This window comes from Chelonoidis abingdonii, chromosome 21, assembly GCF_003597395.2.
Source record: "Chelonoidis abingdonii isolate Lonesome George chromosome 21, CheloAbing_2.0, whole genome shotgun sequence".
Taxonomy (NCBI): domain Eukaryota; kingdom Metazoa; phylum Chordata; order Testudines; family Testudinidae; genus Chelonoidis; species Chelonoidis abingdonii.
The window spans coordinates 5,540,533-5,561,534 of NC_133789.1; the positions used below are offsets into that span (position 1 = coordinate 5,540,533).

The 21,002-nt window shown below is 52.9% G+C and overlaps 3 protein-coding genes across 4 annotated transcripts in view; 2 read left to right on the forward strand and 1 right to left on the reverse strand.

Annotated features, from left to right (window-relative positions):
- The window catches only part of CDK5RAP3 (CDK5 regulatory subunit associated protein 3), a 70,039-nt gene that overhangs the window by 29,030 nt on the left and 20,007 nt on the right, over window positions 1–21,002 (forward strand). The window contains exon 1 of one of the 2 annotated variants that reach the window (XM_075059792.1): window positions 10,598–10,701. The exons of the other annotated variant lie outside the window; for it this stretch is intronic. The gene's annotated coding sequence lies outside the window, so the exon portion shown is untranslated. Of the gene's footprint in view, window positions 1–10,597; window positions 10,702–21,002 lie in introns of those variants that run through there. 2 annotated transcript variants of the gene reach the window in all.
- PNPO (pyridoxamine 5'-phosphate oxidase) lies at window positions 1,627–6,308 on the forward strand. The gene is made up of 6 exons (XM_032791417.2): window positions 1,627–1,781; window positions 2,297–2,396; window positions 3,044–3,097; window positions 4,165–4,293; window positions 4,520–4,590; window positions 5,244–6,308. Exons 1-6 carry the CDS (start codon window positions 1,708–1,710, stop codon window positions 5,407–5,409), a joined length of 594 nt encoding a protein of 197 aa, XP_032647308.1. The 5' UTR covers window positions 1,627–1,707; the 3' UTR covers window positions 5,410–6,308.
- PRR15L (proline rich 15 like) lies at window positions 11,464–20,605 on the reverse strand. The gene is made up of 2 exons (XM_032791418.2): window positions 19,208–20,605; window positions 11,464–13,930 (listed from the first exon to the last, which is right to left on the reverse strand). The coding sequence occupies exon 2, from the start codon at window positions 13,891–13,893 to the stop codon at window positions 13,582–13,584; it is 312 nt and encodes a 103-aa protein (XP_032647309.1). The 5' UTR covers window positions 13,894–13,930; window positions 19,208–20,605; the 3' UTR covers window positions 11,464–13,581.

The window sequence follows — 21,002 nt, forward strand, 5'->3', positions numbered from 1 at the left end:
TCTAGAGGGAGAGGGGACTTGAGGAGGGGTGGTCCCGATGGGGGAAGGGCTCAAAGAGGGAGGAGAAGGGGCGAGCAGGAAAGAGAGATCAGAAATCTCTACCCCTCCTCCCCCCCAAAGGTAGGGTGGACATCACCCCTCCCCCACAGGTGCCCGACCTGGCAGGTGAGTCGGTCTTTACTCTGTGGCCCCTTGAGGCATGGTGCCCCCTCCCCTAGACACTCCCCCAGATCCTGCCCTGCTCTTATCCAAAGGCTGGGTGGGGGGGGTCATGGTGGGGATCACAGAAAAGCTCTGTTAGGACCCTGTTCATCTCTAGGGGGCCAGGGTGGGTTCCTTGCTCACAGCCAACCCGCGACACTCGTCCATCAGGGGACAGCGCAGAGACCAGCAGTACAGCGGAGCTCAAAGAATGACATGAGTTCCTGGAGCACAAGTCCATCAATGGCTATTAGCCAAGATGGTTAGGGACGCAGCCCCATGCTCTGATTGTCCCTGACCTCTGTTTGCCAGAAGCTGGGATTGTATGATGGGATGGATCACTTGAGAATTATCTGTTCTGTTCATTCCCTCTGGAGCACGTGGCATTGGCCAGTGTTGGAAGACAGGACACTGGCCTAGATGGACCATTGATATGACCCAGTCTGGCTGTTCATATGTTACCCACAAGGCTGTGCCTGGCTTTAATAGCCCACTCTTCAGTCTAAGGACTTGGCTGCATGAGAGAGTTATAGCAGTATAAGATAAAGTATGAATTTAGATTGTAGCTGTACTGGTATAACCCCGATGTGGACACTCTTATTCTGGTATGAGAGGGCCTTTTGACAAGTTAGCTTATGCCCATTGGGAAGGGTTGAAGTTAAACCAAAAAATCCCCCCATTTATTCCAGAATAAATAGGTCCACGTTTGAAGCTACACCAGTATAATTATATCAGTATCAGGGCTTCAGAGCAGAGCTGGACCACGGAGCAGCTCTCGAGCAGTGGAGCTGCAGGTTTTTTTCCTGGAGTTAGAGCGGAGCTGGAGCACAGCTCCAAAGCCCTGATCAGTTTACCGGGTAAAACTTTCCCATGTAGACAAACCCTAAGCCTCTGAGCATGTTAAAACAAGTGGATTAATCCTCATAACCACCTATTAGTATTTAGGTCCCTCATCTTAATTTACAGGGGAAACTGAGGAACAGAGAGGCAACAAGAGGGTAAGGTCATGCAGAGCTTGGACTAAAATCCAGGTCTCCTGACTCCCAGGCCCATGATTTAAGCTTCAAGACCAGCCTTTCCATTACTCAGCATGGGACAAGACAGCAGCTTTGCAGAGCTCAGCAGACCTAAAAAAAATCAACAAGCAGTGAATGAAATAAAAAACCAGGGAGTGTTCTCCAGTGGCTAGAACAGGGAGATGGGCAGGGTCAGGACTTTAGGTTCTGTTTTGACTGTCATTGGCTCATTGCATGACTTTAAGCAATCAGAGATAATCAGAGACCATTCAGCGGGCCAGGAGTTGTGACGCTAAAGTCACGTGGGCTGGTTCCTGCAGCTACAGGGTTAGCAGGATTTGAGATGATGTGTGGGGAAGCGAAGGATCCTGACAGTTGATGGGTGGGGGGTGTAACACTTCAATTCTTCTGCTCCTCTCCCCATTTCTGTCCTGTGCAGGCATTTGAGGAGAAACATCTCGCCTCCTTTGACCCAATTAAGCAGTTTGCCATGTGGTTTGAAGAGGCCATGCGGTGCCCCTCAATCGGCGAAGCCAATGCTATGTGCCTGGCCACCTGTACCAGGTGGGCATTGCAAGGGAGTTGCTGGCCCAGAATCTCTCCTGTCTGCGTCTTTGGGCGGCTTCCTTTGCTACTTTCCTGTGGTGAAGTCCCCTGCCAACTTCCATATTCTGAGCTGGGTAACCTGGCAAGTAGGGGACCAGACAGCGTCTGGCATGTTTGTATGGCTAGTAAGGAGCAGATCCAGAGGCACAGCTATGTGTTGGAACGGGACTGGACATTTGCCCTGTTACATCAGACAGGGGACCCAGCCAGCCCATTATGCTGGCTCCTGCGAGGTCCAGTCTCAAATGCTGTAGAGGAAGGCACAGAAACCTGTAATGTGCATCCTCCTATAATGAGGTATAGGGTGAGAGAGGGTGGTGAATCGTCCTTCCTGATCTCAGCAATGCTCAATTTATGACCAGAAAGAAGAGGGTCGATTCCCTTCACCTTTGTCTGGGCAGGAGGGCAGTCTCTGGAATGTAGGTATGTGGTTACACTTCTGTGTTGACTGGTGCATTTGTTCCCTGGCTCAGGGATGGGAGGCCCTCTGCCCGCATGGTGCTCCTGAAGGGGTTTAGCCAGGATGGCTTTCGATTCTTCACTAACCACGAGAGCCGGAAAGGAAAGGAGCTGGTGAGAGCTGCCTTGTGGGTTACAGACCACGTCGTTCATGGATTTGTGTGGGGCATGTCACTGAGGGATGGTTTTGGTCCCGCACTGGCTCCTCTGATAGGGGTGGGCATGACGCCTGGAGGGAGGATCTCGGGAGACATAGGATGTTGACCAGCAAGCAGGTAAACTACCCGCTGGCCTGTATTTTCCATGTCTGTATGGGCAACCGAACTTTGCTCAGATGAGGGGCGGTACGCTGACTTGGCAGGTGCTCAGGGTCTGCACCAGGCTTACATCAATTCAAGTGCACAGCAGCTGCCTCTCTCCTTTGGTATAGAAGAGCAGCCCACAGACACTTTGGTCCCTGAGGTGTATGTTGATCCCAGGTGTGGGGATCAGAGAGTGGGAGGGAGATGTCTCCTTGTGCCCCCTCCATTCCCCATCCTGATTTGATCGAGGTGATGCACAGGATGTTGGCACCTCCCCATGGGCTGTGTTGGCTTAGTCTGTCTTGTGCTCTTAAATTCCTCCAGGTCCCAAACCCCTGGGCAGAGTCTGAGCTAGGAGAGGTGGGTAATTTCTCTAGCTTTTAGGATGTGAAACATTATGCAGTTGATGAAAGTCCTTTGTTTTGTGCTTTTTATTCCCCCCGCCTCCCCACTCTGCAGGACTCCAATCCTTTTGCCTCAATCGTCTTTTACTGGGAGCCCCTTAATCGCCAGGTGAGTTATGCCTTCTGATCTCGATGAAGGGGAGGAAGCAGCAATGGGGATAGGCTCAGCACCCTGCATGCAGTATCATAGTTACATTCCTTCGCTAGGATGCCCTGGTGAGGCCTGTTTGGCAAAGTGCTAGAGGAGATGGCAGATGCAGTCTGCTTCAGAGCCACACCGGTCTCCCTCACTCTCAAAGTGCAGACCACAGCACTGAGCAGGGACCCTCTGTTTGCTCATCTTGGGCTGAGGAGGCTTCTTAAAAGATCAAAAACTGCTTCACACCAGATGGGACTGGTGACTGGAATCTGTAACTTACTCAGCTCCTTGGGGACTGTGACTTTGACAGCTTGAGGTATTCTTACCATGCCAGAACCATGCTGGACTAGCTTCTAGGTTATGAACTGCGCTTACAGAGAACGCGCTCACACCACTGAAAGCAATTGCCTCTGGGATGGAAGGTGGTAGCCGTTTAACAGCCCTCAGCAAAATTTCACAATAGTTCTTAGAAGGGGAATTGAAGAATAATGCCAAGAAGTGAGTCTATTGATTTGAAACTGCAGGGTGATTTAGGTCAGCAAAATATAATTACCAGAGTCAGAGACTTTCTCTGCAATGGGCCAGAGAAAAAAGGAAAGGAGCGGCAGGTTTCTTATGGGAGAAGGAAACCTGAGTCTTTAATAATGGACAACAGGGAGAGGCACTGAAACCAATTGAGTTCTAAATGGATCTCGGCGGGTTCTCTAGACCTTCTTCCCAATTGACTCTGCCTGAGGTGACTGTCTTTTGGGGAGCTAGCTCTGGAGAGGAGTTAGAGCTCTTTCTATCCTGCAGGATGTGGTGGTGATTCAAACGGCCTCATCGCCATCTCATGCCGGGGTTGGTGATCATCTGTTATAACAGCAGGGGACAGAGTGAGCACTTGACATTTGGTGAATCTGCCTAGGGAGGATAGCCTGATGCCCCACCCTGGATCCTAATCTTGTTGGCAAAATAAACTTGGTCTCCTTCTGGCCCCTAGTGGAAGTGTGCCCACCTTCCTGGGGCCAGGTCCCATCTCACTGTGGCTGTTGCAGGTGCGTATCGAGGGCTCTGTGGAGAGACTTCCAGAGGAGGAATCGGAGCACTACTTCCACTCCCGGCCCCGAAGCAGCCAGATCGGGGCCGTCGTGAGTCACCAGAGCACAGTGATTCCTGACAGGGAGGTGAGGCACAGTGGGACTTGAAGGTGGGGTGCATTGTGCTGGATTCCAGCCCATTGGGTGCCTCAGAGCTTTCCCCAGGGACTCTTGTTCCCTCGCTGTATATCCCAGTGCATCTTATCTCCTACTGGGGGCAGTGAGGGCCCCAGGCCATGCTTTGCCTGCTTTTTGCATGTGTGCTCCACGGCAGGAAGCCCAGGCCTTCAGACTGTCTCCCTTTCCCTGGCAGTATTTAAGGAAGAAGAACACAGAGCTGGAAGAGCTGTACCGGGAGGGCACCGTGCCAAAGCCTGCGTACTGGTGAGTGGTGCTCAGTGGGTAAAATCTGCTTTTGTATAAGTTAGGCATGGTCTTCCACTCTCTCCCTTGGTGTCCACTACACCTCCGAGTGCCTCAGCTGTGGCTATTAGAAACTGGGGAGATGTTGGTTTCCTTAAAACTGCCAGAAGATCTCGGATTCTCGGCTGGTAGAGATAGACAGACAGCACTTAGGTTTAATCTTTCCAAAGGGTGGTACCTGTCTGTAATGTTGCTGCTGCTTCTCCCTCTGCCAAGTGCTGCCCTGCAACATCAATGTTAGATTTAGATTGAAGGTCAGGGGCAGGGCTTGAATCTAAAGCTTTCATGCAGCTGAGTACCAGCTCCTGACAAAGTCTGAATTTACTTAAAGGAAGCTTTGGGAATCAGTTACGGTTGAGATTGGCCTGCTTCTGAGCCGTTCCCCGCAAGAAGATGTGGAGTGCATCCCAAAGCGGCGAGCATCATTGGGCTTGACGTGGTTGTGTGCAGACACTTCATGTCTTTTTTAGGTCCCCACAGGCCGTCGTGATATGTGCTGTGTAAAAGCTTAGCTCCATCTGCTTCATTGTAGGGAAGTTCCTGGTCCCGCTTGGCTTTGTATGAAGGCTGCTGCTCTGCATGGGTGCCTCTAACAGCATCTGTTTTTCCCTCAGGGGGGGATACATTCTGAAACCAGATGTTGTGGAGTTCTGGCAGGGCCAAACCAACCGCTTACATGACCGCATCGTCTTCCGGCACCTCCGGGACGCCACTGCCCCCACGGGACTCATGACACACAAGGGAGAGGGGAACTGGGTGTATGAGAGGCTTGCCCCTTGAAGGCCAAGAGCGAGATCATTTCACACAGGGACCTGGGATATTTTCAATACCTTTTTGCCCCTCACCCCCTTACCCAGAAGCGATGGAGGATGAGGTATGGCCCCCTTGCTCCTGCACTTCACAGGGCAACTATCTTAACTTTTACAAAACCAGGCAATATTTGAGGGTGCTCAGAGGTGCCAGATTGGCAGCCCTGGAGACTGAAGCCCTCCATCTATCCCAGTGGGAGCTTCCCCTGCCAAGGTGTGTCTGCCCTGACGTAAAGGGGCAACTCTGGGCCTGGCGTCAGTTCAGTCTCCATAGCTCATCTGATCCTTGGCACCTCTGCTGAGTCTGCCGATGAAGCATGTGTCTGTGGGGGCAGTTAGTGCCAACTGTGTCAGGTGGATGCTGCTTCACAGGGAATTGGGCTGAGACCTGCCAAACTCATTTCACAGAGAGGCCATTGGCTAGTGATTCTCCAGACCTCTTGTTGATTATCTGGGCCGTCTACCAGGGGGGTGGCTGAAAGAAAACCACAGGCAGGCTGGCTCTTCTGGACAGCCTCTCTGTCAGTGCTTCCTGCCTGAGGGCCCTCCATGTTTTAACCTGCCAGTCCTCAAGCCCCAACGTGACGTGGGGAGCAGACATGTTGTGTGCTCGTTAACTGTAATCGGGTGTTTAATTTTGTCCATTGCTGCTTTGAGTGCAATAACGTAACCGATTCTGGAGACGGATGGAGCAGTCATGTTGTTCGTAATGTCTATGTGATCTGTATAATCTGTGTATAAGGATGTTCTCCTGCCAGACTCCAGCCTGAGGGCTGTGCCTCTGGGCTTGGAGCTGCTTTTATCAGTGCTGGTGTATAAAGTCTCCCTAAATATATAAACTCACAAATAAAGTCCAAGCTGACAAGTGGAGCTGGAAGGGGATTTGGTTTACTATTAACTTGTATGTTGCAGTTTTTAAAGGGATAAAAAACATGCGTAAGCAGGGGAGGGACTGGTTTGTATTCGTCTGTCCCTCCAGAAGGGGGAGCTGCGTTTGTTTTTCAGTCGCTCCCACTGGCAAGCAGGCAGTGCCAGGGGCCTGTACCCCCCAGCAGGGGGAGCTGGTCTCCCGGCCTCCGAGCAGAAATTGGGCCGGAATGTGTTTTCTCCCTGGGTTTGCTCTCACTTTCTTGGGTTGTGTCCCAGTGAAACTGCAGCCTGATAACCTCTGCCCCCTCCCGGCTCCTTTCGCGAGTTTGTACCCTTAGTCATTTGCTTCCTCCCCAGCCAATCGGGGTCAGGGGCTGTCGGCTGTTTCACTTGTGATGGCAGGATTCCCATGCAGCAGGGGGAGTGACCTCCCTTAGCCCCAGGCCTGCCTGTCCCTGTCCCTGCTTTGCCACCTCATCACTGCGGAAGAGCAAAGGTAAAATCCAGAGACTGCAGTTGGGAAGCGCCCTCCTGTCTCCCAGTCCTGCTTTTATCCACTATAAACACTTGTGAGCAATGAGACCCTCCCCCTGTGGGCATTGTTTTAGGAAGGCTCAGAAGGGGGCAGTTCCTTTGTCTCCTGCATGGCAATGAGCTGCAAGTGAAGTACAGAACTTCCATTCCCCTGCGCGAGGTCTTTCAATTAATTGTCTGGGTTTCTTGCCTGGCTGCTGTCAGAAGCAGGTCTGCTCTGATATAGCAATTGCCCCCTTGTGCTGGGAGCAGCGGGGGGTAAGCAGCAGCATCCTGTGGCCCTTTTTCATGGTGTATGGAAGGGAGGGATAGTGGGCAGGGGGAAAAACAGGTGCAACAGCTGTCCTGCTGTGAGTGCCTCCATCAGTCTTCCTCTGGCTGCAGAGCTAATCAGGGTGTTGCTCTTTCAACTGCAGGCATGGCAGCCTGGCTGAGCCAATCCCCCATGAACTATAGGGGATGGGTACCTTTAACCGAAGAGATGGATTTATTACGTATTCTCTCACTGGAGCAGGTGCTTAGGGTCACCCATCTGCAGACATGGGGGAGAGCTGCAAAAGTTGTGTGGCTCTCATGGAAATACAGCTCCTCTTCAAAAGCTCTCTCCCTGTAAGCTAAAATAGCTACATCCAGACCAGTCACAGGGTAACTGTCCCTGCTGCTTCCCTTTCCCGCTTACATTCTGTGTGTGCAAATACCCCCGCTTCTAGTGCATGCTTCCTGCTCCACTGACAGATGGGCAGTATTTCCAATCCAGCATATGCTGCTGTCCTGAACTTGCTTGTCTTGCAGCGGGGGAGGCTCATCTGCCTAGGATTCCCTTAGGGGTGCAGTGGGTTGTAATGGAGTGGCAGGCCTGGCCCAGGGTTTTGCTGGGAGGCTCAGGGAACCAGATGTACTGCAAGCAGGTTTCACTCTCAGCAGATATTTGCATATGCTTAATGGTTCATATTCAAATGAAGGTTTGAAGCTGCAGCTGATCTTTGAATGCCTGAGGGGAGTAGTGCAGATGAGGGAAAGCTGAGGAGAAGGGGGACCCCTAAATGCTGATGCAGATGGGCGAGCAGGATTGTCAGCCTAAAGTACATTCTGAGGATGTCTCGCTGCAGCAATGGGAAGTGCTTGGGATGGGTCACAGGTTGGCTCTGAGCAGCAGAGAAATGTGACCCCAAACCGGATCTCTGCAGGAGGGGAGATCCCAGCTGTGTGTGAACGGGGGTGGAAAGTCATCCAGCAACAATAGCTTGGGAGTGAGTCACTCTCCACGCCCTCTGCTAATTAAACAGAGGAGCATTGCAGAGCCTGTGGGCTAGCTGTGTGCCCAGGGAGAAGGGCTTGCCACTGGGGACGGTAGGAAGCAGGTCTCACCACACTGGGCTGTGGGAGTCCCAAGGGCAGAGGTTGTATCCAACACAGCTCTGGTTTCCAGTACAGGCCAAATAGCTGTGAGCTGCCTCCATGCCTCCTAGACTGTTTCACAATGAAACTAGCAAATGATAGGGAGATAAAAAGTGTCTGTTGCTACGGGCTGTTGCAGTGGTTGCCATGGCAACTTTTGCCTGACATGGCTTGAGGTTGTAAGTACTTTGAACCTTCCATAGCCCCCTTTCCAAGGGGATCTCACAGCATTTCACGTATGGGTGAGCTCCATTTTGCCAAGAGGTGAAAAGACTTGCACATCTGTGGTAGAGCTGGGTATAGAACCATAGAATCTTGACCTCCACCCCCCACTGTAATCACCACTCTTGTGTCAGAGCCAGGATTAGAATCCAGAGCTCCTGACTCACAGTTCCCTGCTCTAACCACTGGACCACAGGCAGACATGGGTTGGAGATAGTCAGACTCCTTTGCTAAGGTGCAGGTTTGTTTTCCTCTGGCCCTTTGGAGTGGGGCCCAGAAGCTGCTAGAACAGGTGACTAGGAGGCAGGATCCTTGTGTGCTATTCACAGCTCTGCCACTGACTCACTCTGTGCCCTTGGAGTGGTCCCAGCTCTGCGGGTGGAAGTTCAGCCATCTATAAAATTCCAACAGCGCTTGCCTGCTTTGCAAGGGCTCGGGGAGAGGAGGGGTGAGAGAGTCAGAGAGTGTCTGTGAAGCTGCTTTGGAGAGGGAAAAGGTTAGGTCACTGATGTTTGGGTTTTAAATACTAAGCAAGACTCTGGCCAGCCTTTTCCATTGCCCGGTCGGAAATGGAATCTGCTTATGTCCGTTTCTGAAAGAGGAAGGATGACTGTAAGCAAGTGGACTCACCCCTGCGGCGCCTCCTGCTGGTTGTCCTTAGGAATTAGCTCACCAGCTCTCTGGAGCACCCTCTGCCAGCTGGTGATCTGCTACCACTGGGCCACTGTGTCCCTCCCAGGACCCCAGTGTCCCTTTAATTGGGTGCTGCCCCCTGACAGTACCCCCACAGTTCTGGGTCTCCCCCTCCCAGGGGAACCCCTACCCATTATCTCTACTTCGCCTCAGTCTTGGCTACTGACCAGTCTCCATCTAGCCCCTGTTCACTGGGGCAGACTGCAGTATAAGCCACTCATCACAGGCAAAGGGGTTTGGACCTGCTGCCTCTGGTTTGCACCTGCAACCCAGTATCTAACAGGCCTTACCAGGCCTGCAGCCTGGGACTTTCCTAGGCCGAAGCTCCCCGGCTCCCTTGGCCTTTCTCCAGTCCTGCTCCACTCCAGATACCTCCCTACAGCCAGGCCCTTCTCTCTCTGAATACAGAGAACATGCCTGGCTCCCAGCCTTTTAATACAGGCCAGCTGTGCCCTGATTGGGGTATGGCCCAACTGCGGCCACCTCCCCAATCAGCCCAGCTTTTAGAGCTGCAGCCCTCTCCAGGGCTGCTTTAAGCTCTTCAGAGCAGGAGCGGGGGAAGCACCCCGCTACAATGACCCAGTGGTTAGACCGCTATCCTGGGCAGTACGGCATTTGCATTCAGTTCCTTGCACTGCTACAGACTGCCTGGGTGACCTTGGGGAAAGTCACTTGGGCCCAGATCCTCAGTTATTTAGGCACCTAACTCCCACTGAAATCGCTGGGAATTAGCTGCTGACGCACCTCTGAGGATCTGGGTCTTAGGCCCTTGTGCCCTGATTCCCCAGCTGTAAAAGGAGAACAGCCCTGCCCTGCCTCCCCAGGGCTTGTGACGACAGGTACATTAAAGATGGCGGCCAGATGCCTACCCCTGAGCGGGTTATTTTAAAACGAGAACATTTCAAAGCAGTGTCTTTTAAAAGAGATGAAAATGTTTCCTACTCCAGTGCCAGGAGTCAGGCCACTGGGATGAGACATTGTCTGGTTGGCTGGGGAGATCAGAACTGTGGACAGAGACGCAGGAAAGAGCAGGAGGTTCTGCTCTGACAGATCAGAGTGTAGCACATCGATGAATGAACTCGAGCAAGGGAACTCCCCCAAAATACAGAACCTATCTTAAAGGAGCGGCAGCAGACAGCTGCTGCCTGTCTCTGCTTACAGCTTTGCTCTGCCGCTTCCCATATTCGCATGGCAGTGGTGCTTAGTAACCCCAGTCGTGGACTGGGGCTCTGTTGCGATAGGTTCTGTACAAACATGTTAAGCTGACAGCTCAGCTGCTTCCTGCTGAATTATTTCCTATCCCAGGCTTTACCGAGTGCTCTAACTAACATGAGCAATGTAATCCTGTTTAATAGAAGATTAAGTGATGAGAATATTTTTCCCCCTCCCTTGCAGCTTTTCCATTGTCGGTTTAGAGCCGCTGTACCTTGTATGCAGCTGAGTGTAAGCTGGTCTGTAAGGCTGAGGACAGCTAGGGTAGCTGCAGTGAATCTGACGATGGAGGAAATAGACCAGGATTTTCTACTCACAGTGACCAATTACAAAGGTGAGTAAATTCCCAGCATTCACAGCTACCGCTGATGGGCAGCAAGCTGCCACTTGCAGCTTGAATTTTTCTTTAAAATAGGGTTGCAAATGCCCAGATGCTGCAGTATGGGCTGCCGTGTAAACAGATCTCCAGCTGCCTACTGCCTTTCCTTCTCCATTCCCATAGGTCTTAGCCAATAGTTACATCCTTCTTCCTCTCCACCCACCTGTTCAAGGAGCTGTGGTTCTCACTGATCACTTGTCTGGGACAAAGAACACCTTGTGTGTCTGCAGAATTCTTCCCCTGTTTATTTTGGTAACAAACTATAAGGGTGGAGGCTGCTGGGGAACACAATATCTCTGGGTTATCTAGGGGTTGTGTGTTTGTGGAGTGGCTTATTATTGGAGGGGGGTGTCTGAATCAAAGCTGGTGGGATAATATGGCCTTTATAATAACTGGAAGGTCACTAGTTCCTTTCCTTTCAGCTTCAGGCTCAGCCACTCCCTGCTAATAAACAGAAAATCTTTTTGAGCGTCCCTATTTGTGTTGATAACAATGCTCAGGCAAGGAGGGGCCCAGCCTGATTCACCTCGCCCTCCTGTCTGCTGGGGCAGCAGGTTGGACTCCTAGCATCAGGAGATGTGGTGGGGGGAAGTCCATGCTGGGCACTGGTAACATGGGAGGGAGTGCTAGGGCTGGATGTGTGGCTTTCACTGGAATGGTGTGTCTGAATGCATCCCTCTGAAGCGGTACTGGAACCGGAGAGCTCTGCACGAATGCACCCTCCTTCTAGAGCACTTCCCCCCCAATACGTCTACATGCACGCTTCACCTCTACAGCCTCAAGAGCTAGAGTCTGAAAGTAGCGTTCCATAGCCTCAACAGGGGCACCAGTTAGGTCCTGAAGACTCATCACCCACAGCTAGGTGCAGGGAGACACCATCTCCCTTAATTTAGATCCAGTATCATCTGCCGCCTTGTCCAGTGGTGGAGGGTGAGAGTCCCTCGATCTTTCCGAGCAGAACAGTTTTCAATCTGATCCAAGCCCTGGGGTGTTTTCACAGATCAACCACTGAGCTCCCTTTGTTTTCAGGTTTGTTTATTAACAAAGAACATCTACAAACACTTACAAAAGATGGGTCTTCAAAAAACAAATCAATGTCCAGCTCTGGGTATGAGCCCTAACTATGAGCTACAAGTGTGTTTTGTCTCTTAAGGGTGCAAGGTGTTTACCCCCCTACCCCCAAGCCACTGCAGCTGGCCTTCACTTTGTGTGCAGTGGCCAAACCTCAGTCTCACCAGCATGGGGAACAGTTCACCTTTTAACTGCCCACCCCATGAATTAGTGACTCTGAACATGAAGAAGGCACCAGCCAGGAAGATCAAGGCCTCTAAAGTAGTAGCAGCACAATGGCTCTTGGAAATTAAAAAGACCAGCAAACTTTTTCTTTTGTAACTGGGGGTGGGGGGGAAGGGGGAGAGAGCTCTGCATCATTGCAACAGGCGCTTCCGCCAGAAACAACATGAATTCAGCAGCTGCTCCTGTGCACAAAGTTCAGCAAAACACGCGCATTTTATGAGTGCAAAATGGCTTGATGAGTGAGTTATTAGAATCTCTGCTGCTAAAGTCCATCTGGGCTGCCAGGTATGTGTGACTGGTAGTCACTCAAGAGGCAGATGAATGCAGTTAACAAATAACCTTGAATTTAAGTTACTGGGAGCATGTACGTGTCCTTTGCAGAAGGAAACTTAAAAGTGCCATTATGGTCAGAAAGCTGACTCAGAAGCTGGCTTTTCTTGCTCATAGCAGGAAACTGAGGCATAGTCCAGGCTTTCTCATTCCCAATGCTCCCGTGCTAATCACTAGTAGACCGTCTGTTCTCTCCTCTTAGAGCGTCTCTAGCAGACTCCAGCTGGTTTCTGCATCAACCAGTGCCCAGCAGTGAGTCAAAGAAAATAAGCTCTCCAGTCCGTAACCCCATTTCAAAGCCCCCAGGCCCCCCACCCGACTGGCAACAGTTTCTCTTATCAGTGGAATCTTTAGTTCTCTTACCCCAGCACCCTCCCGCTGGCTGGAAGATCAGATCTAGTCAAGTGTTGCTCTGTAATAACTGGAGGCCAAGAGAGGCTGTTGCTACAGCTAAGGGTGGTTCTCCTTTAGCTCAACTGGCTGAGTGCTGCTCTCCAGGACATGAAGATCACAGTTCCTGTAGCCTTTAGTGGTGCAGTTCAGCTGGTGACTGCCTGTGGCCAAGTAGTTCCCTTTCCCAAGCCAGGGAATAATCTCTGTGGTATTAAAAGGTGCAACCCTGTCTCTCAGCCAAGCTTATGTTTACCTTTCCTGTGTTGGTGGGTGCAGACAGAGCAGAGGCGAGTTGCTGGGCAATCCCCCAGGGCCGAGCCAGATGAAGTTCCTACCCCTTCTCAGGCATCTTCTAGATGCAGTGGTAGAACAACAGGGTGGATGAGAATGAACTGGCTCCTCCCATCCCATGACCCCTGCGTTGAGCGCTGCCTTTACCCATGGGCCCTTGGGCATTGCTGAGCCGAGGGTGTTTGCAAGAGGCCTCTGAGCTGCTCTGTGTTTGACTCCTCCCCACCTCCAAGGCTTAGACACCTCCAGCTTGTGATGATCCCCCCAGTGGCATTTATTTTAAATAGGATGATTTGTATTTAAATAAAAACTATCGAGTCCTTTCTCCTTCGTGAGTGCACGTCAGGACCGAAAGTCTTTGAAATCTACAGCGGGGTGGCCCCTGCCCCCTTGTTACTTCATTTGCGGAGAGAACAGAACTGACATCTAGGCTGGCTCTGCATCGGGACGGGTCCATGCGCGATGACTTCAGGGCGTCGGTCCCACCCTGCAGCGCTTTCCCTCCAATGCCCGCTGTCCCCTGCCTCACTTCTCCTCCCGCTCGCCATCGGCGAAGAGGTTGGGGTTTTCAGCCAGCGTGGCTCTCACTTTCTTCTTCTCCTTGAAGCGCCCGGAGTGGGAGACTTTGACGTGTTTGCCTTTTGTGTTCTTATCCACGATCTTCTCCAGCCGAGTGTTGAATTCACTCTCAGCGCCACCGTTGCTCCCTGCCTCTGTCCACGTGGCCTCCTGGTGGTTCTCGTTGGCATAGATGTCTGGGCTTTCATACAGGACCTTGGGGGTGGATTTCTTCTTCCGCAGGAAGGTGAGCTTCCACCAGCTGTTGGTCTCTGCCATGGTGGTTTCTCCTCGCTAGTGGCAGAGGAGCTTGTCTCTAGAGAGAAGGCAGATAGGTTAGCAGACCCTTTTCCTAAGGTTTGCTGTTTGCCTGGACAATCGGATCAGTTTTACACCACGCCCTCCCTTGGAACGGAGATGGGAACCCTGGATCTTCAGCTCCAAAACCACAACTGTGCTAAGGGAGAGCTCCTTCAGATGGCAGAGTAAGGACAGGTCCCTTTTCTACCCTGTGGGCTGATCATCAGAGGGCAGCATTGCTTGCCCACACAAGTCAATACATTCCATTATCCACCCCCATTCTGCCCCACCTGATTTGTCTCCACTTTTGCCCATCCCTTTTCATGGGCGTGGGTCAGCGTGACCATCCCCGTGCTGGTTGGGATTCCCTTCAGGGCCCCTTGCCCCCCAGGGAGAGGGCCATTCCTTTCCCTCCACCCCAATGACCAAGGCTGCCAACAACAGAGGAAGAGCAGGAACAGAACCTGGGTTTGGCATGTGGCATCTCCCGTGTGGTTGTTTCTGAAGAAGCTGCTGCAGTGGTTGCTGTGAGGGAAACTCACGGCTCAAAACTCAGTTAAGTCTAAGCAAGGCCCCTGATGAGCCCAAAGTCAAAGGAGCAGTGGCCCCCGCAGCTGTCGCTTTGTGGCGCTGTGTTTGCAGCCTTGACTCACTGCACCGTGACGACGCAGCCTGGCACAGCGAGCCTTTGGCGCCCGCAGCGGGAGCTATTCATGTGCAAGATGCTAGAGCGCTAGCTTTGGAGGCGGGAGGCCTGGGGAGGGTTCCTACTCCCAGCTGAGCCACTGATCTGTGGTGGGACATTGGGCCATGTCACTGCCTGAGCAGGGAGCTGGACTAGATGACCTCCTGAGGTTGCTTCCCAACCTGATATTCTATGATTCTACCCCTGTCTGTGCCTCTGGTTCCTCTCTATTGCTTGTCTGGTCTACTTAAATATCAGAGCAGGGACTCTCTTGCGATGTGTTTGCACAATGCCTGGCAAAATGGAGCCCTGATCTTGCTTGGGACCTGTAGCCACTAATGTGTCTTAAGAGCCACCTCAAACCCATTTATCTTTGCCCACGTCAGTCCATGTTCTCATTGCTATTTTCCTCCCCCTCTGCCCCCTGGGCGATTCTTTGCTACTCCCCGTTGTTGCATCCTGGCTTAATTTGACAGAAAATGCTGTGGGGCCACAGCCCAGCTCTTATCCTGTCTTACCCTGCCTAAGCGTGCTCCCGATGATCAGAAAATCCAGTTGAATAATTCTGTTGAACTGGAACAATGAGGAGTCTGGCAGCACCTTAAAGACTAGCAGATTTATTTGGGCATAAGCTTTTGTGGGTAAAAAACCCACTTCTTCAGATCTGGACTCCTCGTTGGTTTTGTGGATACAGACTAACACGGATACCCCTCTGATACTTGGCTCTATTGAATGGGGCCATCTGTGGGGCCCATAGGCATCTTGTCCATATGAAAGACCTAATCCTGAAGCAAAACTTGCCTGAGGCCTTTGGAAATTTGGCTGGAGTAAAGCTGAGCCATTTCCTGTTCATCCCCATTTTACAGGTGGGGAAATTGAGTCACAGCAAAGTGACTTGCCCCAAGGGTAGAACCAGAGATAGAATCCAGTGTTCCTGATGCCTCAATCAGGTCCATTCAGTATACGTGGTGATATACCTAGCTCACAGAGCTGGAAGAGACCTTGAAAGGGCATCAAGTCCAGTCCCCTGCCTTCACTAGCAGGGCCAAGTACTGGTTTTGCCTCAGATCCCTGAGTGGCCCCCTCAAGGGCTGAACTCACAACCCTGGGTTTAGCAAGCTAATGCACTACCACTGAGCTATCCCTCCCCCTGCTCCTGCTCTAAGCCACAAGGCCAGGGGTTCTCAAACTGGGGGTTGGGACCCCTCGGGGTCACGAGGTCATTACATAGAGGGTCGCGAGCTGTCAACCTCCACCCCAACCCTGCTTTGCCTCCAGCATTTATAATTGTGTTAAATATATAAAAAAAGTGTTTTTCATTCATAAGGGGGTGGGTCGCACTCAGAGGCTTGGTATGTGAAAGAGGTCACCCGTACAATAGTTTGAGAACCACCGCACTAGTCCCTACAGTTTCAAGTCCTTGGTTTCCACCCTGCCTCTTTCCTGGATGGCAACAGCCTCCGGCGTGATCCCATCTGGGTGTTTGCTGAAGGCGTATCTCACCCTTTGATCGCTCCCTCCAGCTGTTTGTACAGAAACATTCAATTGCTCTGTAGCCAGGGTGGCAGCCGGGAGGGGGAAGGGAGGTGGTGGTGGTGGTGGGGAGGTCAGTCCCTCATGGGATGTCCTGTACACAGGCGCATCAGCACTGCCTGACCTAGAGATACAGCAGAGCTCTTGAAGACATTCAGCAATATACTGGAGTGAGTCAAAAAAACCTCACATGGGCACAGCTGGGCGGCCTCCCCTGGGTCGGTCTGTCCATCTCTCAGCCAGGGAAGGGTAAGAAAAACAGGCCCACTCCATGGAGTACCAGTCTCCCCTGATCAGTCTGTAGCAGCCTGACTGCCAAGGAAGGGGTGCGGCACTGGGGTCGTTAGCTGTGGAAAAGGCCTGTTTGATCACTGAGTCCGTTCGCCACTGCCCTGCAGAACAGCACCCGCCGCTGGAGGCAGCTTGGTTTTAGGGGCTGTGGGTCAGAGTCACCCCACTGGAGGGCCACAGCCATTCTGTTGGCTTTGGCACAGCTCACCTGGATTTGTCTTTATGTAACCGATAGAAACTTGGGCCTAGTCCCCAAAGGGTTAATCCTACTGTTGGAAGTCGTGTGAATGATGGACAGGGTGTTAGACGGGGTGTTTTGCCCTTCAGGTGCCTGGCTCTGCGGGGGCACCTCTGATTCCGAAGTTAACGCCAGACAGCTGGTGGGGTTATGTCACTGTTTGGGAGCGGAGGGCTGGGAGAAGGGCGAGGTGGGGGCGGGGGGATACTGAGGATAAATGTCAGATTTGGGTCCCCTGCATCAGGATGAGGATGGAACCCCGGGATAAGTTCAAGGACACTCCCCCACCATAGCATGGTCCCTTTCCAGCACAGAGCCTGATCGCTTCCTCCTAGGCTCCTTTGCGGCTTGCACCCATTCACACCCTCAGCTGCAAGCGAGAGGGCAAGGGAGAGTGCTCTGTTGCCATCCCGCTCTAGGTGAGTTGCTGCCTCGAGAACATCCCGTTCAGAGCTGCTGTGCACCCTCTCACTGTGTGCTGAGCCCTTACCACCCACAGTGCATTTGTTTGTCTGTCTGAGCACCCATACAGCACATGTCCACACAGACGCTCTTGTGCGGACATATATGCACCTGTTGAGAATCCAGTGCATGCATCCATCGCATGGCTGTACATCCACCTGCAAACAGAGCCACACATACACCGAGATCCCTGGGTACGTGCAAACAGTGGCTGGCACAGTCACAGAAGGACACGTACACACACACACACACGCGCGCCTGCACGCACAAGCAGCATAAACGTGCAGGGAAAATTCCCATGTGAAAAATGAGCCCAGCAGCGAAAGCCCAGTCAAAGTCATCCTGGCCCTGAAATCCAGTGGGTCTCTCTGGGGAAATGGAACCCACAGTCACATGCAGTGACCTCCTGTACTGAGGGAGGGGAGAGGACACAGTGAGGCTGCCAGAGGATGTGGCCAGCCCAGTTGGCTAGGAATTCCCTGGGCTTCCCGGCTCAGCTGTCCTCTTGCCTCCTGAGCCCTGAGCACAGCATGCCTGAGACAGGCCTGAGCACCCCACAGGTGCTGTTAGCCTTAGGGGGTGCATTTCCCCTCTCCAGCCCCGTGACCGAGTGGTGGAGTTCCTGCAAGCTGGGAGGTCAGTGTTACATCAGCTGGGGCGGGGGGGATGGTTTCAGCACAGGCAGGCTTCTGGGGTGGGGGGTGGCGAGGGCACATCCCGTGAGAAGTAGCAGTAACCTTGGGCCAGGTTCATCAGATATTTCAGCAAGTTAAACATTTATAGCTCAGACAGAATAGCAGAGCCCAGGCAGGGGTATATGGGGAGTGGGAGGTGCCAGTCCCTCATGCCTGGTGGGGAAGGTTTCCAGTGTCTGAGATCTCTGCCCTCTGGATCCCCTCGATTACCCCTCCCGCCGTATTCACTATCTCAGTGCCCTGAGTGGCCCATTTCCTCTGCAGAGGGCACGAGAGCCCCTTCTCCGTGCAGCGCTTCCTGGAGCCCTGTGAGGTGACTCCTCTCCTGCTGTTACCTACCTGCTGAACAACCCTCCTAAATTCCTACTGGCCACCCAAAAACCTATACAGCCCTGCCCCATGCAGGAGATTCCTATGGAAGGAGTTGCCGCGGGACATCCTGCATGCAGTCACTTTCACATGTCAGTGACCCACTGGGGGTGGGGGAGCCCCTTGCCATCTGTAGCCAGCGTTTGCATGTGACAGGGGCAGCCTCGGCGAGGGGAGGGGGGCTGGTATAACCCTGCAGAGGCTGCAAATGGCCAGTATCTCTACACCCCTCTCCCAGCACCCCTTAACATTCGTTTGGCTACCAGCATGCCAAGGGTTAAGCTAAAAGCTGATTTGGCATGCAACAAACGCTATATCCCCCCTCCATTGGCGCTGCCGCCATTAGTTCTGTCCCAGAGAGGCCCCAGAGATGCTTCAGCAGTTCTAGTCAGGGCTGAATTGAGCTAGTGGGTTGTTAGGCACCAGCTGTCTGTTCCACCTGGGAAGGCTGAACCGTGACCAAAAAAGCATCCCATGAAAGGTGCAGGGTTGATGGCCCTTGATAGCCACCGATCTGGGCTAGCCAGGGGAAAGGCAAGGTACCCATCCCCCCAAAACACCCTCTCGGCATGTGCCTCCATCTCCAGGGCTCAGAGGACTTGAGTCTCCCTGGCCCATTGACTCCTGGGCCTCCCTGCTGAGATGGCACCATGAGATCCAAATGAATGACCCTTATACGCCCCCTGCCCCCCATTCCCATGGATCCCCAATCACACAGGAGCAGCTTTCGGTCACTGCCAGCCTGGGCTGGAGGTAACAGGCCCTGCTTGAGGGGAAAGGCTCCGGTTCCCATTCCTGACCCCACAAGCCGCCCAGATCGCCCCTGGATCACGGTCAAGCCTGGCTGGTTACAAAGAGCTGCCAAACTTCCCACCTCCTGAAGTTGGCTTCAGACCCGATCCTGCACCAGGTTGGCCTGTCCTTGGCAGTCCTGCTCGTGGAGGCGCGGAGGCACGACGTCTGGGCTCAGGTTTCCCTCTCCTGCCCCCCCCATCCCCCAAAACACCCAGGCCAACGTACCTGCTTTGATTCAGCCCCTTGCTGGGTGCGTTCTGCTCCCCAGGGGAGCGCTCAGTAGCAGGAGCAAGGGACTGAGGGCCGGGATAGCTCCAGGGCACTATTGCCAGCTGAGGGGCTGGCAGGCTGAGCTGCACCGGGAGAGGGTGGGAGCAGCGGCTGTCACATCTCAGGTGCATGCGGAGGCAGGTGCAGGGGTGCTGCTGTTATACCTGTTGCTCCCTTTCGCTCTGTGTCAAGGTTAATCCGAGATCCAGCCACTCCTGCTTAAGTAAACAGTAGCAGAGGCTGGGCCAGGGGAAGCTCTGAATATTCATAACAGGGGAAACCCGATCTGGGCAGCTGCTGCCACTGGCTTCCTACAGGCAGCTCAGGTTGCTCTCACCTGGGGCATGGGGAAAGGAAGGGGCAGGGGCTTCTCCAGAGTAGGGCTCCCACGGGGAGGGTCTCTAGGTGGCCTGACACCCTGATGCTTGGGCAGCAAAGGATTAAAGCGGCTGGTGCCATTTGCCTAGCAGGATATTATATTTTCACTATTCTTTCCTTCTGAAGGATTAGTCGAAACTAGACTCTGGCTAAACTGGTTGCCAGACCGGTTCCTCTTTCTGTGCATCTCGGCCTCGGTCCTTCCTCCATCTTCGCTTTCCTCTGCAGCCTACCCCCGTCTTGGCACCCGCCCACACCAGGCCCAAGGCTTGAGCCTCATCACTCTCCTGTTTCCCACCTTGCTCGTCTGCTGCGTGGGTCCATCTCAGCGGGGATGACATCAGAGTAATGGCCAGAGAGGAGGAGTGTGGAATTAAGGGAATCAACCCCCTAAAAATCCTACTGTCATGGCCCCAGAGGCAGCAGGGCCCCGTTGCAATCTGCTGCATTATGGGTTAGGAACAGGCTAACACAGGATGCTCCTGCAAGCAGAAATTGTATCTTTCTGAAGGGCCATATGCTGCCCTCAGCTGCCCCTGCTGCCCCATACTTCCCTTGTCTGCAGTGGGGTTGCCTGGCTTTAGCTGACGGCAGAACGTGGTCTTTAAACTCTGCTGAACCGACCTGTTCCTCTTCACCCAAAGCTCGGCTTCTGCTTTTTGTACAAACGATCCGTCCGGGCAGCTCCAGGGAAGGAGTGAAAGTGAGTCCAAAGCTGCCATGAATATCACCGCTTCCTCCCCTGCAGGTGGATGGAACCAGCTCTTGGATCAGCTCTGGCGGGCATGAGGCCTGGTTAGTTTGCTTCCAAGATAAGCGGCCCCACCTGGCAGGATTTCAGACCCCAGAGCTGAGCTCTCGTTCATTCTTAGCTGCTTGGCACTAGCTATAATTTTAACAATATTAATGTTTAGCAATATCCAGCCGTAGATCTCTAAGCACTCTCCAGAGGTGGGCCAAGATCCCGTATCCCCATTTTACAGATGGGAAAACTAAGACACGGAGAGAGAAGCGATTCGCCCAAGACCACACAGTGAGTCGGTGGTGGACCCAGGAAGGAATCCCAGACCTGACTCCCAAGCCAGCTGCCCCTTCTGTTCACAGACCCGGTGACATAGGAACTGCTGCTGCAGTTCTGATTAGTGGTCTATCCAGGCTGATCTTCTCTGCTGGCCAGTGCTCTGACGGTGCAGTCCCAGCTGTGCTACGCTATCCCAGAGAGAGAAGCATCTTCCTGACCCCCGTCTGGAAAACACCTGTAATTGAAGACTGGTGGATCTGCTTATTTTTATCCTAGCTGGTTTCCCTGCAGATATGATTCTTATCTGTCTGGACGTCCGATGCTCTTTTGAAGCATGCTCCACCGTTTGAC

Excerpts from the sequence above, each read along its gene's own strand:
- PNPO (XM_032791417.2), top strand. The coding sequence starts at position 1,708 with ATGTGGTTTGAAGAGGCCATGCGGTGCCCCTCAATCGGCGAAGCCAAT. Across the intron at positions 3,098-4,164 it reads GGGAGCCCCTTAATCGCCAG|GTGCGTATCGAGGGCTCTGT; the intron begins GTGAGTTATGCC and ends TGGCTGTTGCAG. Across the intron at positions 4,294-4,519 it reads CAGTGATTCCTGACAGGGAG|TATTTAAGGAAGAAGAACAC; the intron begins GTGAGGCACAGT and ends TTTCCCTGGCAG.
- PRR15L (XM_032791418.2), bottom strand. The coding sequence starts at position 13,893 with ATGGCAGAGACCAACAGCTGGTGGAAGCTCACCTTCCTGCGGAAGAAG.